This window comes from Salvelinus alpinus, chromosome 23 (genome assembly GCF_045679555.1).
Source record: "Salvelinus alpinus chromosome 23, SLU_Salpinus.1, whole genome shotgun sequence".
Lineage (NCBI taxonomy): Eukaryota > Metazoa > Chordata > Actinopteri > Salmoniformes > Salmonidae > Salvelinus > Salvelinus alpinus.
Window position 1 is genome coordinate 2559950 of NC_092108.1, and position 21263 is coordinate 2581212.

The 21263-nt window shown below is 46.1% G+C and overlaps 2 protein-coding genes across 10 annotated transcripts in view; one reads left to right on the forward strand and one right to left on the reverse strand.

The window, feature by feature from the left end:
• Window positions 1–81: 81 nt before the first annotated feature.
• Window positions 82–17679, reverse strand: LOC139550059 (zinc finger protein ZFP2-like). Of its 3 annotated transcripts, none has more exons than XM_071360649.1 (9): window positions 17505–17679; window positions 7814–8016; window positions 7368–7460; window positions 7068–7163; window positions 6410–6520; window positions 6039–6168; window positions 4351–5479; window positions 1698–1815; window positions 82–757 (listed from the first exon to the last, which is right to left on the reverse strand). In XM_071360649.1, the coding sequence occupies exons 1-9, from the start codon at window positions 17506–17508 to the stop codon at window positions 173–175; spliced, it is 2469 nt and encodes an 822-aa protein (XP_071216750.1). In that variant the 5' UTR covers window positions 17509–17679; the 3' UTR covers window positions 82–172. The 3 variants fall into 3 exon arrangements, with proteins under 3 accessions (XP_071216750.1, XP_071216749.1, XP_071216752.1); XM_071360648.1 differs by having other exon boundaries at window positions 7814–8019; XM_071360651.1 differs by lacking the exon at window positions 7068–7163 and having other exon boundaries at window positions 7814–8019.
• A 172-nt stretch (window positions 17680–17851) lies between these two features.
• Window positions 17852–21263, forward strand: part of yipf1 (Yip1 domain family, member 1) — a 68480-nt gene continuing 65068 nt past the window's right edge. For 2 of the 7 annotated variants that reach the window (XR_011669968.1, XM_071360654.1), the window contains exon 1: window positions 17852–17947. The gene's annotated coding sequence lies outside the window, so the exon portion shown is untranslated. Of the gene's footprint in view, window positions 17966–18545; window positions 18676–21263 lie in introns of those variants that run through there. The other 5 variants (XR_011669965.1, XM_071360652.1, XR_011669966.1 and 2 more) reach the window with 3 other exon arrangements.

A 21263-nucleotide genomic window follows, 5' to 3' on the forward strand; every position in this document is an offset into this window, starting at 1 on the left:
TAATATAATTAGCATAAGCAGCCGTCAGAAAATAAAATATGCACCTTTTTATATTGACAACACAGTGTTAAAAGGTAAGTGTTTTCTTTTCAACTGGTTTATTATACAGCAGATACAGACAAATCACTGCTCATATCCACTGACTGGGCCCTGTGAGTCTTCAACTGGTTTATTATACAGCAGATACAGACAAATCACTGCTCATATCCACGGCCTGGTCCCCGTGAGTCTTCAGATGTCTCTTCAGGTGACTAAGGCAGGTGTAGGTCTTAGAACAGAGCCGACAGGGGTATGGTCTCACCCCACTGTGATTCAGGATGTGTGTCTTCAACTCCGCCCCGCGACGAAATGCCTTTCCACACTCGTGACACACGTAGGGTCGCTCCCCCGTGTGTACCCGCATGTGAAGAGTCACCTGACTGGCCATGGTGAAACCTTTCTCACAGACGGTGCATTTGTACGGTCTCTCCCCGGTGTGTGTTCTCCTGTGGATCTGCAGCTCTCCTGCAGAGCAGAAGGCCTTGCCGCAGTCAGAGCAGAGGAAAGGTTTCTCGCCCGTGTGAGTCCTGATGTGTATCGTCAGGTTTCCGTTGACGGAGAACCGCTTGGTGCAGTAGGTACACTGGTACGGCCTCTCGCCGGTGTGGGTCCGCATGTGGAGCTTCAGGTCTCCTTTACAGCGGAAGGCCTTTCCACAGCTGGGGCAGATCTTGGACCTCTCTTGGGAGTGGCGCTGCTCGTGGCCATGTAGCCAGCCCTAAATAAATTATATTAGACATATTTAAGCTGAATACAATAGACTACCTGGGAGCTGAATACAACAGAATACCTGGGAGCTGAATACTACAGAATACCTGGGAGCTGAATACTACAGAATACCTGGGAGCTGAATACTACAGAATACCTGGGAGCTGAATACCTGGGAGCTGAATACAACAGAATACCTGGGAGCTGAATACTACAGAATACCTGGGAGCTGAATACCTGGGAGCTGAATACAACAGAATACCTGGGAGCTGAATACTACAGAATACCTGGGAGCTGAATACTACAGAATACCTGGGAGCTGAATACTACAGAATACCTGGGAGCTGAATACCTGGGAGCTGAATACAACAGAATACCTGGGAGCTGAATACTACAGAATACCTGGGAGCTGAATACAACAGAATACCTGGGAGCTGAATACCTGGGAGCTGAATACTACAGAATACCTGGGAGCTGCATATAACATAATACAACAATACCTGGGAGCTGAATACAACAGAATACCTGGGAGCTGAATACAACAGAATACCTGGGAGCTGAATACTACAGAATACCTGGGAGCTGAATACTACAGAATACCTGGGAGCTGAATACTACAGAATACCTGGGAGCTGAATACTACAGAATACCTGTGAGCTGAATACAACAGAATACATGGGAGCTGAATACAACAGAATACCTGGGAGCTGAATACTACAGAATACCTGGGAGCTGAATACTACAGAATACCTGGGAGCTGAATACTACAGAATACCTGGGAGCTGAATACTACAGAATACCTGGGAGCTGAATACAACAGAATACCTGGGAGCTGAATACTACAGAATACCTGGGAGCTGAATACAATAGACTACCTGGGAGCTGAATACAACAGAATACCTGGGAGCTGAATACTACAGAATACCTGGGAGCTGAATACAATAGACTACCTGGGAGCTGAAGCCCTTTCCACACTGTTCACACTTGTAGGGCTTCTCTTCTCCATCATGGATCTTCTGGTGGGTCCTCAGCTCAGCTATACCTGGGAACGGCCCCTCACCACAGTACCTAAGAATACATAGGATAGCACTTTATAGAAGATAGCCTTTTATTGTCTGTGTCCCAAATGACTTCCTGTTCCCCTTTATAGTGCACTACTGTTGACCAGGGCCCATAGAGCTCTATAAAGGGACTAGTCTGCTATCTGGGTCACAGTTATTGTCTTTTCAAAAGATATTTGCTTTTCCATTACAGGACATTAAATATAAAACATTATTTACATGCGTCACCAATCATGAATCACAGGGTAGCGTCCCAAATGCATACTATTCCCTATATAGTGCACTACTTTTAACCAAACCCCTATGGGACCTGGTCATAAGTATACTGAAAAATATATATAAAAACGCAAGGTGTTAAGTGTTGGTCCCATGTTTCATGAACTGAATTTTTTTTTAAATCACAGAAATGTTCCATACGCACAAAAAGATGATTAAAAAAAAAGAAGAAAAAAAAAGGCACAATTTCTTTACACCCCCGTTATTTAGAATTTCTCCTTTGCCAAGATAATTCATCCACCTGACAGGTGTAGCATATCAAGAAGCTGATTAAACAGCATGGTCATTACACAGGTGCACCTTGTGCTGGGGACAATGAAAGGGCATTCTAAAATGTGCAGTTTTGTCTCAACACAATGCCACAGATTTCTCAAGTTGAGGGAGCGTGCAATTGGCATGAATGTTAATTTCTACCATAAGCTGCCTCCAAAGTCGTTTTAGAGAATTTGTCAGTACGTCCAACCGGCTTCACAACCGGAGAAACCACTCCCCCTCCAATACAGCCACTGATTACCTAGGAGAGGAGAAACCACTCCCCCTTCAATACAGCCACTGATTACAAAAACAAGTCACACATTACCCTGCCCCTTGATCCTGGTTGATGAGTCAATAATCAGCTGCATGTTAATAGCAGTCAGCAGTACAGTCAGCAGTACAGTCAGCAGTTCACACACCAAGTAGACCACTGGGAAGACAGGCAGCACTTAAAGTAGATGGCCCTAGCTAGCAAAAAGACAGTACTAGACCACAACAGATAGACAAAAAAATATACTTATCACTCCTGGAGATATCAGGAGTCATTTAGCTCTAGAATCACTCCTGGAGATATCAGGAGTCCTCTAGCTATAAAATCACTCCTGGAGATATCAGGAGTCCTCTAGCTCTAGAATCACTCCTGGAGATATCAGGAGTCCTCTAGCTATAGAATCACTCCTGGAGATATCAGGAGTCCTCTAGCTATAGAATCACTCCTGGAGATATCAGGAGTCCTCTAGCTATAGAATCACTCCTGGAGATATCAGGAGTCTTCTAGCTCTAGAATCACTCCTGGAGATATCAGGAGTCCTCTAGCTATAGAATCACTCCTGGAGATATCAGGAGTCCTCTAGCTCTAGAATCACTCCTGGAGATATCAGGAGTCCTCTAGCTATAGAATCACTCCTGGAGATATCAGGAGTCCTCTAGCTATAGAATCACTCCTGGAGATATCAGGAGATATCTGGAGTCCTCTAGCTATAGAATCACTCCTGGAGATATCAGGAGTCCTCTAGCTATAGAATCACTCCTGGAGATATCAGGAGATATCAGGAGTCTTCTAGCTATATAATCACTCCTGGAGATATCAGGAGCCCTCTAGCTACAGCAGGTAGCCTAGTGGTTAAAGCGTTGGACCAGTAACCGAAAGGTTGCTGAATCGAATCCCTGAGCTGAAAAGGTAAAAATCTGTTGTTCTGCCAATGAGCAAGGCAGTTAACCCACTGTTCCCCGTGCGCTGAAGATGTGGATGTCAATTAAGGCAGCCCCCCGTTCCTCTCTGATTCAGCGGGGTTAAATGAGGGAGACACATTTCAGTTGAAGGCATTCAGTTGTACAACTGACTAGGTATCCCCCTTTCCCTTTCTGTTGTACAACTGACTAGGTATCCCCCTTTCCCTTTCTGTTGTACAACTGACTAGGTATCCCCCTTTCCCTTTTAGAATGAAGCACTATATAGGGAATAGGGTGCCATTTGGGACGGTAATAGTGTAATGTTAATTAGCGTAATCGTGTAACGTTAATTAGCGTAATAGTGTACTGTTAATTAGCGTAATAGTGTAATGTTAATTAGCGTAATCGTGTCATGTTAATTAGCGTAATCGTGTCATGTTAATTAGCATAATCGTGTCATGTTAATTAGCATAATCGTGTAATGTTAATTAGCATAATCGTGTCATGTTAATTAGCGTAACCGTGTCATGTTAATTAGCGTAACCGTGTCATGTTAATTAGCGTAATAGTGTAATGTTAATTAGCATAATCGTGTAATGTTAATTAGCGTAATCATGTAATGTTAATTAGCGTAATATTGTAATGTTAATTAGCGTAATAGTGTCATGTTAATTAGCATAATCGTGTCATGTTAATTAGCGTAACCGTGTCATGTTAATTAGCGTAATAGTGTCATGTTAATTAGCGTAATATTGTCATGTTAATTAGCGTAATCGTGTAATGTTAATTAGCGTAATCGTGTAATGTTAATTAGCGTAATCGTGTAATGTTAATGTACCTGCAATTGAAGCCCTTCTTCCTGGTGTGGGTTACCAGGTGTTTCTTTAACGAGTTGTGCCACTTGAAGTTCTTCCCACACTGTGGACATTCAAACTTCGGCGGCGGCGCTTTGCTACCACAACACCGGTGGCTGACCCTCTCTCTGACCGACCCAAAACTGCTTCCGCATTTAATACAGACATAGGCAGCGTTGGAGCACTGTGTCCGGCGATGGGTGGACATCTCCGAGGACCGTCTGAAGGTCTTACCGCACTGGGAACACTTGTAAGGGTTCTCCCCTGTGTGGAGTCTCTGGTGCTCCAGCATCTTATAGCGGTAGATGAAACAACGGCCACATTGGGGGCACCTGTGGGCCACGCGCCGCCGCGGCTGCTCTGGTGACACACCGGAGGAGGCTGATATGGTGCTCGAGGTGGATGTTGAGGTGGCGTCCTGGGCAGAGACTGAGGTGGAGGCTGAGGTGGTGTCCTGGGCAGAGACTGAGGTGGAGGCTGAGGTGGTGTCCTGGGCAGAGACTGGGGTGGATGTTGAGGTGGTGTCCTGGGCAGAGACTGAGGTGGAGGCTGAGGTGGTGTCCTGGGCAGAGACTGGGGTGGATGTTGAGGTGGTGTCCTGGGCAGAGACTGAGGTGGAGGCTGAGGTGGTGTCCTGGGCAGAGACTGAGGTGGTGTCCTGGGCAGAGACTGAGGTGGTGTCCTGGGCAGAGACTGGGGTGGAGGCTGAGGCAGCTTGTTGGCTGGCTAATGGTGCCGTGTCTTGTTCAGCAGTTTGAGGAACAGTATTGGTGCTCAGATAGTATTGGTGCTCCGTGTCTGCTGCTGTCCTTCCTACACTTTGTCTTTCCACAGCTTTCTCCTTCACGTCCTTCTGGTTATCCGTTCTTTGAGGACCTCCTTGGTTTTCTACTGAATCTGTTCCAATCATGTTTTGATCTATACTTGTTTTGGACTCAGCCCATTGGCCACTCAAATTGTCAGTCATAATCCCCTGGTTATCTCTAACCTGCAGGGGCGGGTTCTCACAGTCAGGGAAGGCTTTGGATTGGCTGGCGCTGTGGTGCGAGGCATTGCCCAGTCTCAGTGAGGGGGATAAGGATAAGAGAAGGTGGTCCTCTATCTGCGAGGGAGCTGAACAGTGACAACCAGGACCAATGGAAAGAAGATGGGAAACAATTGTGAGATTATTATATAGGTTATAAAATGATTAAGGTTATATTGGCGTTGTATTTCATCTACAGATTGTCAGACGGGGGTTGTGTACCGGACAGGGGGTGCGTACCGGACGGGGGGTGCGTACCGGACGGGGGGGGGTGTACCGGACAGGGGTTGTGTACCGGACAGGCGGTGCGTACCGGACGGGGGGTGCGTACCGGACGGGGGGGGGTGTACCAGGCGGGGGATGTGTACCGGGCGGCAGCGGATTCCCTCTATCAAAGGTGTCAAACTATTCCATGGACGGCCCCGTTTTTCACTCCTCCCTTGTACTCGATTGATCCATTAAGGTCACTGATTAGTTACCCTCACCTGCGTGTCAAAGTTCATTGGACACAAATTGAAAGGAAATAACAAAGACAAGCACACTCAGCCCTCCATGGAATGAGTTTGACACCCCTTCCCTATAGAGTACACTACTTTTGAGCAGAGCGCTAAGGGAATAGGGCCATTTGGGACTCAGACAGAGGCTTACCGCTCTTGGGCAGCTTGAGTTTCCCGTGACACTGTGGGTTCTGTAGCAGGGACTTCAGGTCCTCTGCATGGGAGACACTGCACATGAAGTCCTCCAGGACAGAGGGGGCAGCACTGATCAACAAAGCAGTCTAGAGACAGCAGAGAGAACACTGGTGAAAATTACAGTATTGTGATGACAAAGATTTACATATATGCAATTTTCTTAAATGTTTTACCTTAGTGAATCCAGTTTACCTGTTCAGAACAAGAAATAGCTATTGTTTCTCTATCTTACTGTGGCTCTGTGTCAGGTCAGTCTGTACCTGTGGCTCTGTGTCCGTCTGTCTGTACCTGTTACTGTGGCTCTGTGTCAGGTCAGTCCGTCTGTACCTGTTTGAAGTCAGGGACGGGCAGCAGCTCCTCCAGTCTGGACAGCAAATGACACACCAGAGTCTGCAGCGCCGAGTCAAAGTTAGGTCCATACTCCACGGGGAACACAACCTATTGTACAAGAGAGACTTACAACCTGTTTCAATAGTCTAAAACTGCATACTTCCTTGTATTTAGGTTAGCACTAAACATGAGGCCAACTTGATCTGATTATGTGCAGTGCATCAGTTGGGGATCTGTATCGGTGTGACTTGGAGAAGTGTTTCCTTCTATCTGGGTCTTCCACTAGACTCTATCATACCTTGAAGAAGTGTTTCCTTCTATCTGGGTCTTCCACTAGACTCTATCATACCTTGAAGAAGTGTCCCCTTCTATCTGGGTCTTCCACTAGACTCTATCATACCTTGAAGAAGTGTCCCCTTCTATCTGGGTCTTCCACTAGACTCTATCATACCTTGAAGAAGTGTCCCCTTCTATCTGGGTCTTCCACTAGACTCTATCATACCTTGAAGAAGTGTTTCCTTCTATCTGGGTCTTCCACTAGACTCTATCATACCTTGAAGAAGTGTTTCCTTCTATCTGGGTCTTCCACTAGGCTCTATCATACCTTGAAGAAGTGTTTCCTTCTATCTGGGTCTTCCACTAGACTCTATCATACCTTGAAGAAGTGTTTCCTTCTATCTGGGTCTTCCACTAGACTCTGGATCAGCTTCAGGAAGTTGGCTTCAGCAAATTCAATCGCGGCATCGTTTGACTGCAACACATAAGGGTCCAGACAAACATCGCAAGATGCACAGTGGCGGTGTCTAGGACACAGACTGAGCCTAGTCCTGGAGAATCTCCTTTGAAAGTGCTTTTTAGTCCAGGACAAGGCTCAGTCTGTGTCTGGGAAACTGGCCCTTACTGCTTAAGAGAGCAGACTTGTCAGAATTACGCACCAGTTGATTAAAACACTCACCTGTTTGAGACCAGATGCTGTGATTCTATCCAGGTGGGTTTGAACAGCCTTGAGGTCATCAGGATGTCCAGACCCTAATAGTTGTAGACTCACCTGAGACAAGAACCAAACACTTATTAACTGTTACATGAATTCAACCCATATATGTAGCCTCCAATCACACAACCTTAATAAACCATAAGTGATACTAGCAAGAGCAGTGGGTATTTCTTCTATCCCCATGCACCCGCAACAAACAGACTTACACGTCCGACTTCCTATTTTTAGCCTCCAATCACAGAACCTTCCAGGTGATTGGCCTGAGCAAGCTGCTAATCTGGACCCCAGATTGAATTTGAGTGAGTTTGTTATTTGGGGTGCAAAGTGATTCTGCACTGAGCCTTGCTGAAACCTAGACTCTCGAAACATTCTGGGAATCTCTTACAATCTATCAGGGAGTCTCTTACCCGTCCTCTGAGTGCCAGGGTCAGCAGCCACCTCTGTCTATTGGACAGGAGATCTGGAACCGCCTCTGTGACCATGGAAACAAACTCCTCCAATTTCCCATACTGATTTATGTTGCCCTGGCGCACCACCTGCCACATGAGTGCTGACATCATCCGGAGAGGAGGAACCAGGACACCTAGGGAGAGCAGAGGAAAGGGAGATTCTGCTAGGAGGGGGAAAGAGGAGAGAGATGGAGAGAGAGGGGGTTGGGTCACAGGACGGGGAAAGAGAGGAGAGAGAGGAGAGAGAGGAGGTTGGGTCACAGGACGGGGAAAGAGAGGAGAGAGATGGAGAGAGAGGAGGTTGGGACACAGGAGGGGGAAAGAGAGGAGAGAGATGGAGAGAGAGGAGGTTGGGACACAGGAGGGGGAAAGAGAGGAGAGAGATGAGGTTGGGTCACAGGAGGGGGAAAGAGAGGAGAGAGATGGAGAGAGAGGAGGTTGGGTCACAGGACGGGGAAAGAGAGGAGAGAGATGGAGAGAGAGGAGGTTGGGTCACAGGACGGGGAAAGAGAGGAGAGAGAGGAGGTTGGGTCACAGGAGGGGGAAAGAGAGGAGAGAGATGGAGAGAGAGGAGGTTGGGTCACAGGAGGGGGAAAGAGAGGAGAGATGGAGAGAGAGGAGGTTGGGTCACAGGAGGGGGAAAGAGAGGAGAGAGATGGAGAGAGAGGAGGTTGGGTCACAGGACGGGGAAAGAGAGGAGAGAGAGGAGAGAGAGGAGGTTGGGTCACAGGACGGGGAAAGAGAGGAGAGAGATGGAGAGAGAGGAGGTTGGGACACAGGAGGGGGAAAGAGAGGAGAGAGATGGAGAGAGAGGAGGTTGGGACACAGGAGGGGGAAAGAGAGGAGAGAGAGGAGGTTGGGACACAGGACGGGGAAAGAGAGGAGAGAGGAGGTTGGGTCACAGGAGGGGGAAAGAGAGGAGAGAGATGGAGAGAGAGGAGGTTGGGTCACAGGGCGGGGAAAGAGAGGAGAGAGATGGAGAGAGAGGAGGTTGGGTCACAGGAGGGGGAAAGAGAGGAGAGAGAGGAGGTTGGGACACAGGACGGGGAAAGAGAGGAGAGAGATGGAGAGAGAGGAGGTTGGGTCACAGGAGGGGGAAAGAGAGGAGAGAGATGGAGAGAGAGGAGGTTGGGTCACAGGAGGGGGAAAGAGAGGAGAGAGAGGAGGTTGGGACACAGGACGGGGAAAGAGAGGAGAGAGAGGAGGTTGGGTCACAGGACGGGGAAAGAGAGGAGAGAGGAGGTTGGGTCACAGGAGGGGGAAAGAGAGGAGAGAGATGGAGAGAGAGGAGGTTGGGTCACAGGAGGGGGAAAGAGAGGAGAGAGATGGAGAGAGAGGAGGTTGGGTCACAGGACGGGGAAAGAGAGGAGAGAGGAGGTTGGGTCACAATCCTTTTCCCTTCTCCCGGACTTGTGCGTTCCTTCATTTGTCGTCCAAAGAGAAGCCATGGGGATATCCAGTACCAGTCAAAAGTTTGGACACACCTACTCATTCATGGGTTTTTCTTTATTTTTACTATTTTCTACATTGTAGAATAATAGTGAAGACATAAAAACGATGAAATAACACATATGGAATCATGCACTAACCAACAATGTGTTAAACAAATCAAAATATATTTTATATTTGAGATTCTTCAAAGTAGCCACCCTTTGCCTTGATGACACCTTTGCACACTCTTGGCATTCTCTCAACCAGCTTCATGAGGTAGTCACCTGGAATGCAATTCAATTAACAGGTGTGCCTTGTTAAAAGTTAAATTTGTAGAATTTCTTTCCTTCTTAATGCATTTTGAGCCAATCAGTTGTGTTGTGAAAAGGTATTTATTTATTTAAGCTTTATTTAACTATGCAAGTAAGTTAAGAACAAATTCTTATTTACAATGACGGCCTACCCCGGCCAAACCCTAACCCTGACGACGCTGTGCGCCGCCCTATGGGACTCCCAATCACGGCCAGTTGTGATACAGTCTGGAATCGAACCAGGGTATGTAGTGACGCCTCTAGCACTGAGATGCAGTGTCTTAGACAGCAAGTGGCGCAGCGGGGTGGTATACAGAAGATAGCCCTATTTGGTAAAAGACCAAGTCCATATTATGGCAAGAACAGCTCAAATAAGCAAAGAGAAACGGCAGTCCATAATTACTTTAAGACATGAAAGTCAGTCACTACGGAAAATTTCAAGAACTTTGAAAGTTTCTTCAAGTGCAGTCGCAAAAACCATCAAGCGCTATGATGAAACTGGCTCTCATGAGGACCGTCACAGGAAAGGAAGACCCAGAGTTACCTCTGCTGCAGAGGATAAGTTTATTAGAGATACCAACCTCAGAAATTGCAACCCAAATAAATGCTTTGCAGAGCTCAAGTAACAGACACATCAACATCAACTGTTCAGAGGAGACTTCGTGAATCAGGCATTCATGGTCGAATTGCTGCAAAGAAACCACTACTAAAAGGACACCAATAAGAAGAGACTTGCTTGGGCCAAGAAACACAAGCAATGGACATTAGACCAGTGGAAATCTGTCCTTTGGTCTGATAAGTCCAAATTTGAGATTTTTGGTTCCTACCGCCGTGTCTTTGTGACGCAGAGTAGGTGAATGGATGATCTCCGCATGTGTGGATCCCACCGTGATGCATGGAGGAGGAGGTGTGATGGTGCATTGCTGGTGACTGTGATTTATTTATAATTCAAGGAACACTTAACAAGCATGGCTACCACAGCATTCTGCAGCTATTCGCCAGGTTTGCACTTAAGTGCGACTATCAATTGTTTGTCAATAGGACAATGACCCAACACATCTCCAGGCTAAGTGGTGTGTTGCATATCGTTTATGAGTTGGCCCCACATGTTTATGAACGGCTGTGTCCTACGTTGTTAACGGGCATTATTAAAGAGTCTGTACATTGAATTTCAGCTTCTTGCAATTACAGGAAGTGACTTAATTGAGTCGAAAAGAGATTTTTGAGATTTACTCCAAACACCCGAACAGGCCCTCATCCCCATAATTTGCAGGAGAAAAAGACAGAGATTTTGCGGAAGGAGATCGTGGTGCCTTGTGAGGATCAGGCGACGAGTGGCTAATCTGCCTTTTCCATCCGTACTGGTCGCCAACGTGCAATCGCTGGAAAATAAATGGGACAAACTAAAAGCACGTATATCCTACCAACGGGACATTAAAAACGGTAATATCTTATGTTTCACCGAGTCGTGGCTGAACGATGACATTAATAATATACAGCTGGCGGGTTAAACACTGTATCGTCAGGATAGAACAGCAGCCTATGTCTATGTATATTTGTAAACAACAGCTGGTGCACGATATTTAAGGAAGTCTCAAGGTTTTGCTCGCCTGAGGTAGAGTATCTCATGATAAGCTGTAGACCACACTATCTACCTACAGAGTTTCTATATTATTCATAGCTGTCTATTTAACACCACAGACCGATGCTGGCACTAAGACCGCACTCAATGAGCTGTATAAGGCCATAAGCAAACAGGAAAACGCTCATCCAGAGGCGACGCTCCTAGTGGCCGGGGAGTTTAATGCAGGGAAACTTAAATCAGTTATACCTAATTTCTATCAACATGTTAAATAGGGGAAAAAACTCGAGACCACCTTTACTCCACACACAGAGACAGACACAAAGCTCTCCCTCGGCCTCTGGTGCTCCAGTATCTTATAGCGGTAGATGAAACAACGGCCACATTGGGGGCACCTGTGGGCCACACGCTGCCGCGGCTGCTCTGATGCAAATCTGACCATAATTCTATCCTTCTGATTCTTGCTTGCATGCTTACAAGCAAAAATTAAAGCAGGAACCACCAGTGACTCGGTCAATAAAAAAAAGTGGTCAGATGAAGCAGATGCTAAACTACAGGACTGTTTTGCTAGCACAGACTGGAATATGTTCCGATATTCTTCTGATTGCAGTGAGGAGTACACCACATCAGTCATTGGCTTCATCAGTAAGTGCATCGATGACGTCGTCCCCACAATGACTGTACGTACATACCCCAAACAGAAGCCATGGATTATAGGCAACATCCGCACTGAGCTAAAGGGTAGAGCTGCCGCTTTCAAGTAGTGGGACTCTAACCCGGAAGCTTATAAGAAATCGTGCTACGCCCTCCGACGAACCATCAAACAGCAAAGCGTCAATACAGGACTAAGATCGAATCGGCTCAGACGCTCGTTGGATGTGCAAACTATTACAGACTACAAAGGGAAGCACAGCCGAGAGCTGCCCAGTGACACGAGCCAAACAGACGAGCTAAATAACTTCTATGCTCGCTTTGAGGCAAGTAACACTGACACATGCATGAGCGCATCAGCTGTTCCGGATGACTGTGGGATCACGCTCTCGCAGCCGATATGAGTAAGACCTTTAAACAGGTCAACATTCACAAGGCCGCTGGGCCAGACGGATTACCAGGACGTGTACTCCGAGCATGCGCTGACCAACTGGCAAGTGTCTTCACTGACATTTTTAACCTCTCCCTGTCTGAGTCTGTAATACCAGCATGTTTCAAGCAGACCACCATAGTCCCTGTGCCCAAGAACACTAAGGTAACCTGCCTAAATGACTACCGACCAATAGCACTCACGTCTGTAGCCATGAAATGCTTTAAACGGCTGGTCATGGCTCACATCAACACCATTATCCCAGAAACCCTAGACACACTCCAATTTGCATACCACCCCAACAGATCCACAGATGATGCAATCTCTATTGCACTCCACACTGCCCTTTCACACCTGGACAAAAGGAACACTTGTGAGAATGCTGTTCATTGACTACAGCTCAGCGTTCAACACCATAGTGCCCTCAAAGCTCATCACTAAGCTAAGGACCCTGGGACTAATCACCTCCCTCTGCAACTGGATCCTGGACTTCCTGATGGGCCGCCCCCAGGTGGTTAGGGTAGGTAACAACACATCCGCCACGCTGATCCTCAACACGGGGGCCCCTCAGGGATGCGTGCTCAGTCCCCTCCTATACTCCCTGTTCCCTCATGACTGCACAGCCAGGCACGACTCATTAAGTTAGCCGATTACACAACAGGTGACCGACAATGATGAGACTAGAGGTCGACCGATTAATCGGAATGGCCGATTAATTAGGGCCGATTTCAAGTTTTCATAACAATCGGAAATGGGTATTTTTGGGCGCCGATTTGCCGATATTCCCAGGTAAGAAGTTTTAGGTTGTAGTTATTATAGGAATTATAGGACTATTTCTCTCTATACCATTTGTATTTCATACCTTTGACTATTGGATATTCTTATAGGCACTATAGTATTGCCAGCCTAATCTCGGGAGTTGATAGGCTTGAAGTCATCAACAGCGCAATGCATGAAGCACAGCGAAGAGCTGCTGGCAAATGCAGGAAAGTGCTGTTTGAATGAATGCTTACGAGCCTGCTGCTGCCTACCACCGCTCAGTCAGACTGCTCTATCAAATCATAGACTTAATTATAAAATAATAACACACAGAAATACGAGCCTTAGGTCATTAATATGGTCAAATCCGGAAACTATAATTTCGAAAACAAAACGTTTATTTTATCTAACGGGTGGCATCCATAAGTCTAAATATTGCTGTTACATTTCACAACCTTCAATGTTATGTCATAATTATGTACAATTCTGGCAAATTAATTATGGTCTTTGTTAGGAATAAATGGACTTCACACAGTTCGCAACGAGCCAGATGAGAAATTAACAGGCACCGCATCGATTATATGCAACGCAGGACAAGCTAGTTAAATGAGTAATTTCATCAACCATGTGTAGTTAACTGGTGATTATGTTAAGATTGATTGTTTTTTATAAGATAAGTTTAATGCTAGCTAGCAACTTACCTTGGTTCCTTGCTGCACTCGCGTAACAGGTAGTCAGCCTGCCACGCAGTCTCCTCGTGGAGTGCAATGTAATCGGCCATAATCGGTGTCCAAAAATGGTGAATACCGATTGTTATAAAAACTTGAAATCGGCCCTAATTAAATCACCCATTATTTTAGCTAAAATGTTTATTTTTAATTTACAATCTATAGAAGCTATGAGAATAGGAAGGTTCAAGTCTTTTGTGAAGCATCACAGCACAGTTGAAAAATATATGGCAAATAAAAATCCGAAATGGATGATGTTGGAAGATAGATGGGAGGGGTTGAGTGGAACTGAAGGGTGGGACTAATAACAAGATAAACAATGTAGGGCATACGGGATCTGTGAAATGTGTATAGGTGCGGAGCTTTTGTGAAATAGCACAGTTACAAGTGGAAATAAAATTGGATGGACAACAGAAATAGAGGAAGGACTAAGAACAAATAAGAGAGAACTATTGTAAAGTGGACTGTGTCTGTAAGATGGGTATAAGATGTATAAATTGAAGGTAAAAGCAGAAGTGTTTATTAGTTTACTCCAATTGGGGGATCGGTGGTAGGGTGCGGGGAATAATAATAAAGGTATATTCTTTAAAAAAGTATGTATGTCTATATAGGTATGTGTATGTATATATGTGTATATGTATGCATGCGTGTATGGATATATATATTTACCCCAAAAAATATGGGGGATTGGAAATGATGCAGACAATTACATTGGAAGCAACATTCTTTCCGCAAGATTAAGCTGATCCACCCCACAAAAAAATAAAAAATAAAAATAAATAAAATTTATATTAAAATAAAAATAAAATATATATAAAAAATCACCCATTCTGATTAATCGGTCGACCTCTAGTTGACACTCATCTTTTCACACCGCAAAGCCTGCTGGGAACATGGCCAATAAACAAATGCATCAATTGTTTGATTCTAAACTATTTGCAAAAAACATGACAGGATGACGTTTTCCTATGATATCGTGTTGGCAGAACATACTGTAGCGAACCTGCGTTTATAAGCACGGATAAATCGTTACCACTGTTGTTCCTTGGAATGTGCACGTTGCTGCTAACTGACACCCTTTTGTCTTGAATAACACACATGTAGCTTGGCTACTGTAGCTAGCGAGAAGGGTGAAATTGCAGCCCCAAATTGGGGGCGTTCCTGCATGTGGGCATTCCTACATCTGCAGGAACCCCTCTTTATTCTTCTATTGGTCCATTTTTAAGCTAGGACTCTGGTACGGAGGTGGGGGCGCTCCAGTACAGAAGGTGGCAGTAATGTACCATAGCGTTGGATGCCAACAGACCCCACAGAAGAAGAAGAGGCGGGTGCGACAATGGTAGCTAGCTAGCTAGGACAATGTACTTCGCCCCCGCCTGTCGAGCACTGTTTTCTTGCAATTCTGTTAACGACGGCAAGGGCAGGTGTTCGGCAGGCGTTTGCGATGGACACAGTTGCTAGATAGCTAGCTAGGTCGCCAGTACACATCAGGTGGGATAGGTAGCTAGCACACTGGAAGACAGTGTACTTCTCCCCCGCCTGTCGGGTACAGTTCTGTTAACGACGGCGAGGGCAGGTGTTCGGCAGGCGTTAGCAAAGGACTCTGGGTGCTAGCTAGCTAGAACTCTGGTAAACAGCAGACGGGAGGCAGGATAAGTAGGTAGCCAGCTAGGTAGCCAGCTAGGACACCAGTAGATAGTTTCCTTCACCCCTGCCTGCCGGGCACTGCTTTTCTGTTAATGTTAGTGAGGGCAGGCGGGAGCAAAGGTACACAGTGTGCGGGAGCGAAGGCCACTGTGCTAGCTAGGAGGACTCTGGTACACAGCAGGTGGGAGCGAAGGCCACTGTGCTAGCTAGGAGGACTCTGGTACACAGCAGGTGGGAGCGAAGGCCACTGTGCTAGCTAGGAGGACTCTGGTACACAGCAGGTGGGAGCGAAGGCCACTGTGCTAGCTAGGAGGACTCTGGTACACAGCAGGTAGGAGCGAAGGATCTGTGCTAGCTAGGAGGACTCTGGTACACAGCAGGTGGGAGCGAAGGCCACTGTGCTAGCTAGGAGGACTCTGGTACACAGCAGGTGGGAGCGAAGGCCACTGTGCTAGCTAGGAGGACTCTGGTACCCAGCAGGAGGGAGCGAAGGCCACTGTGCTAGCTAGGAGGACTCCGGTACACAGCAGGTGGGAGCGAAGGCCACTGTGCTAGCTAGGAGGACTCCGGTACACAGCAGGTAGGAGCGAAGGCCACTGTGCTAGCTAGGAGGACTCCGGTACACAGCAGGTGGGAGCGAAGGCCACTGTGCTAGCTAGGAGGACTCCGGTACACAGCAGGTAGGAGCAAAGGCCACTGTGCTAGCTAGGAGGACTCTGGTACACAGCAGGTAGGAGCGAAGGCCACTGTGCTAGCTAGGAGGACTCTGGTACACAGCAGGTGGGAGCGAAGGCCACTGTGCTAGCTAGGAGGACTCTGGTACACAGCAGGTAGGAGCGAAGGCCACTGTGCTAGCTAGGAGGACTCTGGTACACAGCGGGTAGGAGCGAAGGCCACTGTGCTAGCTAGGAGGACTCTGGTACACAGCGGGTGGGAGCGAAGGCCACTGTGCTAGCTAGGAGGACTCTGGTACACAGCGGGTGTGAGCGAAGGCCACTGTGCTAGCTAGGAGGACTCTGGTACACAGCAGGCGGGAGCGAAGGCCACTGTGCTAGCTAGGAGGACTCTGGTACACAGCAGGCGGGAGCGAAGGCCACTGTGCTAGCTAGGAGGACTCCAGTACACAGCAGGTAGGAGCGAAGGCCACTGTGCTAGCTAGGAGGACTCCGGTACACAGCAGGTGGGAGCGAAGGCCACTGTGCTAGCTAGGAGGACTCCGGTACACAGCGGGCGGAGGCAGGGGCAACATCGGTAGCTTGCTAGGACACCGGTAGACAAGTGTCATTCGCACCCGAAAAACTCAGATAGTACTTTTATTTCCTTTTTGACCCACATTTTAAATCACATAGACAATTGGGAAATCCATCATATCAAAAGTGTAACACAAGCATGATGATGGCGTGCTCGAGGGCGGTGTTCATACAGGAACCAATGGAATGTTCGAGGGGGGACGCAGGGATCCTGAAGACGCAGGGATGCCTACATGCTGTAACGCCCAAATTGTGGGCAGTAATCACACACTATTGTCACAGATAGAACAATGAGGCAGATATTTCACCGGATGTACAAATGTAATTCATCCCGTTGGCGTTTCCACTCACTACCAAATATGGTGCTGAGAGGAAGCCCAGTGGCTGGCAGTAGGAAACGATGGAGCGAGATTAATTATGGCCAACATTCTGCTAATTTTCTCATCGATAAAACATTTGGATCTCCATACAGTTTTCTGTTTCCAAAACTAGAATCTGTAACAAACTTGCCAAAGTTTAAAAAAAATATATTTCCAAGGAGCGCAAGGACGAATTGAGTTACTGCACACGCGCACTTCACAGCGTAGGCGTTCCCTAACGGAAATATGCAAATAAATGCTAGAATGCGCCAATAGGATGTCAGTAGCTCGTCCTTGGCTCAGCCCACCTCCTTGCTTGTCCTGTCCATTATGATTAGTTTGCTCCCATTGGAAACAACAGGCTCTGGTCTATCTTGGGTTAGTTATAAAAATATATGTCCTATTGTAGCTAGCTAACACAAGTATTGGCTTGAGGGCCGAAGCCACTGATACACTCGTTACCAAAAGAACAATGAAATGTGTACATCAGCTAATACATACCCATATTTCACCTCTAAAGAACTTCTTGCTTCGGATTTGTATAAAGAGAAATGGAAGGAATGGCTAATGTAACAAATATACTAGCTAGTTAGCTATCCTAGCCAGCAAAGAAAACACCTTTTCGGCTTCTTCTTCATCGTCGGCGTAGAACGCGTACTTCCGTAAACGGTCCTGCTGCTTCTTGTCAAAATAAAAGTCCCATGTTTCTTTAAGAGGTATTTTCTCTTTGATAAAAATGATTTCTCCACCTTCAGTCATTTTCTTTCAAATCATGATCAGGAATACAATATTTATAAAATGTGAATATGCGCTGATTTTTTATGTACTGTTTCGAGATCAGATAATTTGACTATTATTTAGAAAAACGAAAATGCGACCGGAAAAGGGAGCTGAGTTTACCTTACACATCTTTTTCTTTTTTTAACTTCCTAACTGCTGAGAGGGTAAAGTATATATTTATGGTAATTTGGTTATTTAATAGTTAGTGGAGTTATTATTCACAATGTAGCTAATGAAATGCAATGCCTTCCTTGTATTTGGCATAGCTATGCATTAGGGAGTGAACGTTATGTATATTAAGCGTTACATGGAGAAGATCGGGACTCTGAAATGAAAATGGATGGCCCTACACACACATTGTATTAAGAAAAGTTTCACTTTTGAATACCCTCAAATACCAAGTTATGCATAGGCTACCTAATTTCTAAATAGGCCATCATCACTGAGTAAGGTTACATGCACACAATAATGCTGTTATTGTTTATCGTCAGATAAATATAATAGTTCCATTGAAACGTTTACATGCATTGCAAGAACGATAACTATGTCTACGACTGACGGCACTCTGATAAATACAGACTATCGCCAATCAAAATAAACGTTCTACCACAGTAGAAACATGTTATTTTTGCGAACCATATTTTCTTCTGAGTTCGGACATATAAAGTGTTTATGTGAAAACTACTTCTACTACGCATACATTCAGTTGTTCTGAACAATTCACTAAAGAGGGGGGCTTGTTCGGCTGTTTCACGTCTGCAGATCAAATCCACCGCTGCAACGCGGATGTTGTTGAATGAAGAAGGAGACTCGTTTAACTCGCTCTAATAACGACTCGTTCTTCCCGAGGTTTTACAGTCTAGTTCTAGTCACGTCTTCATCACGATAACAGGTAGGTAGTCTTGCAATAGTACTATATTACCTCCCTTCCCTTGTTAGGTTTAAAGTCCACAACTTTAACAATCAAATTGTATTCCCGTTTCTAACATTGTTGTTACAATGTGTAACTCTGTGTTGTTGTATGTGTCGAACTGCGTTGCTTTATCTTGGCCAGGTCGCAGTTGTAAATGAGAACTTGTTCTCAACTTGCCTACCGGGTTAAATAAAGGTTAAATATTATTATTTGTTTTTTAACAATAGCTTACACATTAAATATGATTTTCTTTCACATTCAAAAGGTAAGTACTTTTTTTTACACCATGAGTGTGTAAAGCACTGCAATTTTTCAGTGCTTCCACATCAACATGATTTTTAATTGTATTTCACCTTTGGGTGCTGCTATGGTGACCAGAGATATACCTGCTGGAGCGCGTGCTACGGGTGGGTGCTGCTCTGGTGACCAGAGAGATATACCTGCTGGAGCGCGTGCTACGGGTGGGTGCTGCTATGGTGACCAGTGAAATATACCTGCTGGAGCGCGTGCTACGGGTGGGTGCTGCTATGGTGACCAGTGAAATATACCTGCTGGAGCGCGTGCTACCGGTGGGTGCTGCTATGGTGACCAGTGAGCTGAGATAAGGCGGGGCCTTACCTATCAGAGACTTGTAGATGACCTGGAGCCAGTGGGTTTGGCGACGAGTATGAAGCGAGGGGGGTAAGGTAACTTTTACATACCTGCTATGTTTTACTAAATAAGTATTAAGCTATTTTACTGTTATATTGTTTTACTGTTATATTGAGAGCGTACAGGTCGCAGTGGTGGGTAGTATATGGGGCTTTGGTGACAAAACGGATGGCACTGTGATAGACTGCATCCAATTTGTTGAGTAGAGTGTTGGGGGTTATTTTGTAAATGACCTCGCCGAAGTCGAGGATCGGTAGGATAGTCAGTTTTACGAGGGTATGTTTGGCAACGTGAGTGAAGGAGGCTTTGTTGCTAAATAGGAAGCCGATTCTAAATTTTATTTGGGATTGGAGATGCTTAATGTGAGTCTGGAAGGAGAGTTTACAGTCTAACCAGACACCAAGGTATTTGTAGTTGTCCACATATTCTAAATCAGAACCGTCCAGAGTAGTGATGCTGGACGGGCGGGCAGGTGCAGGCAGCGATCGGTTGAAGAGCATTCATTTAGTTTTACTAGCGTTTAAGAACAGTTGGAGGCCACGGAAGGAGAGTTGTATGGCATTGAAGCTCGTCTGGAGGTTAGTTAACACAGTGTCCAAAGAAGGGCCAGAAGTATACAGAATGGTGTCGTCTGCGTAGAGGTGGATCAGAGAATCACCAGCAGCAAGAGCGACATCAATGATGTATACAGAGACAAGAGTCGGCCCGAGAATTGAACCCTGTGGCACCCCCATAGAGACTGCCAGAGGTCTGGACAACAGGCCCTCCGATTTGTCACACTGAACTCTATCTGAGAAGTAGTTGGTGAAGCAGGCGAGGCAGTAATTTGAGAAACCAAGGCTGTTGAGTCTGCCGATAAGAATGCGGTGATTGAGTCGAAAGCCATAGCCAGGTCGATGAATACGGCTGCACTGTAATGTCTCTTATCAATGACGGTTACGATATCGTTTAGTACCTTGAGCATGGCTGAGGTGCACCCGTGACCAGCTCTGAAACCAGATTGCATAGCGGCGAAGGTACGGTGGGATTCGAAATGGTCGGTATTCTGTTTGTTAACTTGTCTTTCGAAGACCTTAGAAAAACAGGATAGGATAGATATAGGTCTGTAGCAGTTTGGGTCTAGAGTGCCTCCCCCTTTGAAGAGGGGAATGACCGCGGCAGCTTTCCAATCTTTGAGAATCTCAGACGATACGAAAGAGAGGTTGAACAGGCTAGTAATAGGGGTTGTAACAATATCAGCAGATAATTTTAGAGAGGGTCCAGATTGTCTAGCCCAGCTGATTTGTAGGGATCCAGATTTTGCAGCTCTTTCAGAACATCAGCTATCTGGATTTGGGTCAAGGAGAAATGGTGGAGGCTTGAGCGGGTTGCTGTGGAGGGTGCAGAGCTGTTGACTGGGGTAGGGGTAGCCAGGTGGAAAGCATGGCCAGCCGTAGAGAAATGCTTATTGAAATTCTCAATTATAGTGGATTTATCAGTAGTGACAGTGTTTCCTAGTCTCAGTGCGGTGGGCAGCTGGGAGGAGGTGCTCTTATTCTCCATTATTCAACAGTCAAATTGAACATTTCAGGAACTCTTGATACAAACCTTTTTACATTACCACGTCCCTAAACCATGCTGGCTTTCTAGATCCATCTTTCTGTGCTCACTAGTTTAAAGGAGTTGCCTGAGGTTTGTCACAGTAACACATAGCGTGTGTCTCGGAGCTTGGCATCCAACTTTCCATTCTCCATATTTACAATGTACACAATATCTCCAGCGTCGTGTTTAATTTTGTGTTTGTAGGTTTCGTGGTGATTTTGGAATGTCTTTTGCTTTTTCCTTTTACTTCTCAATACTCGACGACTCTGTTTGAAAGTCTTTTCCAAACATGAGAAAGGCTCATGTTTCCCCTGAAGCACGTTGAGGCGTTGAGC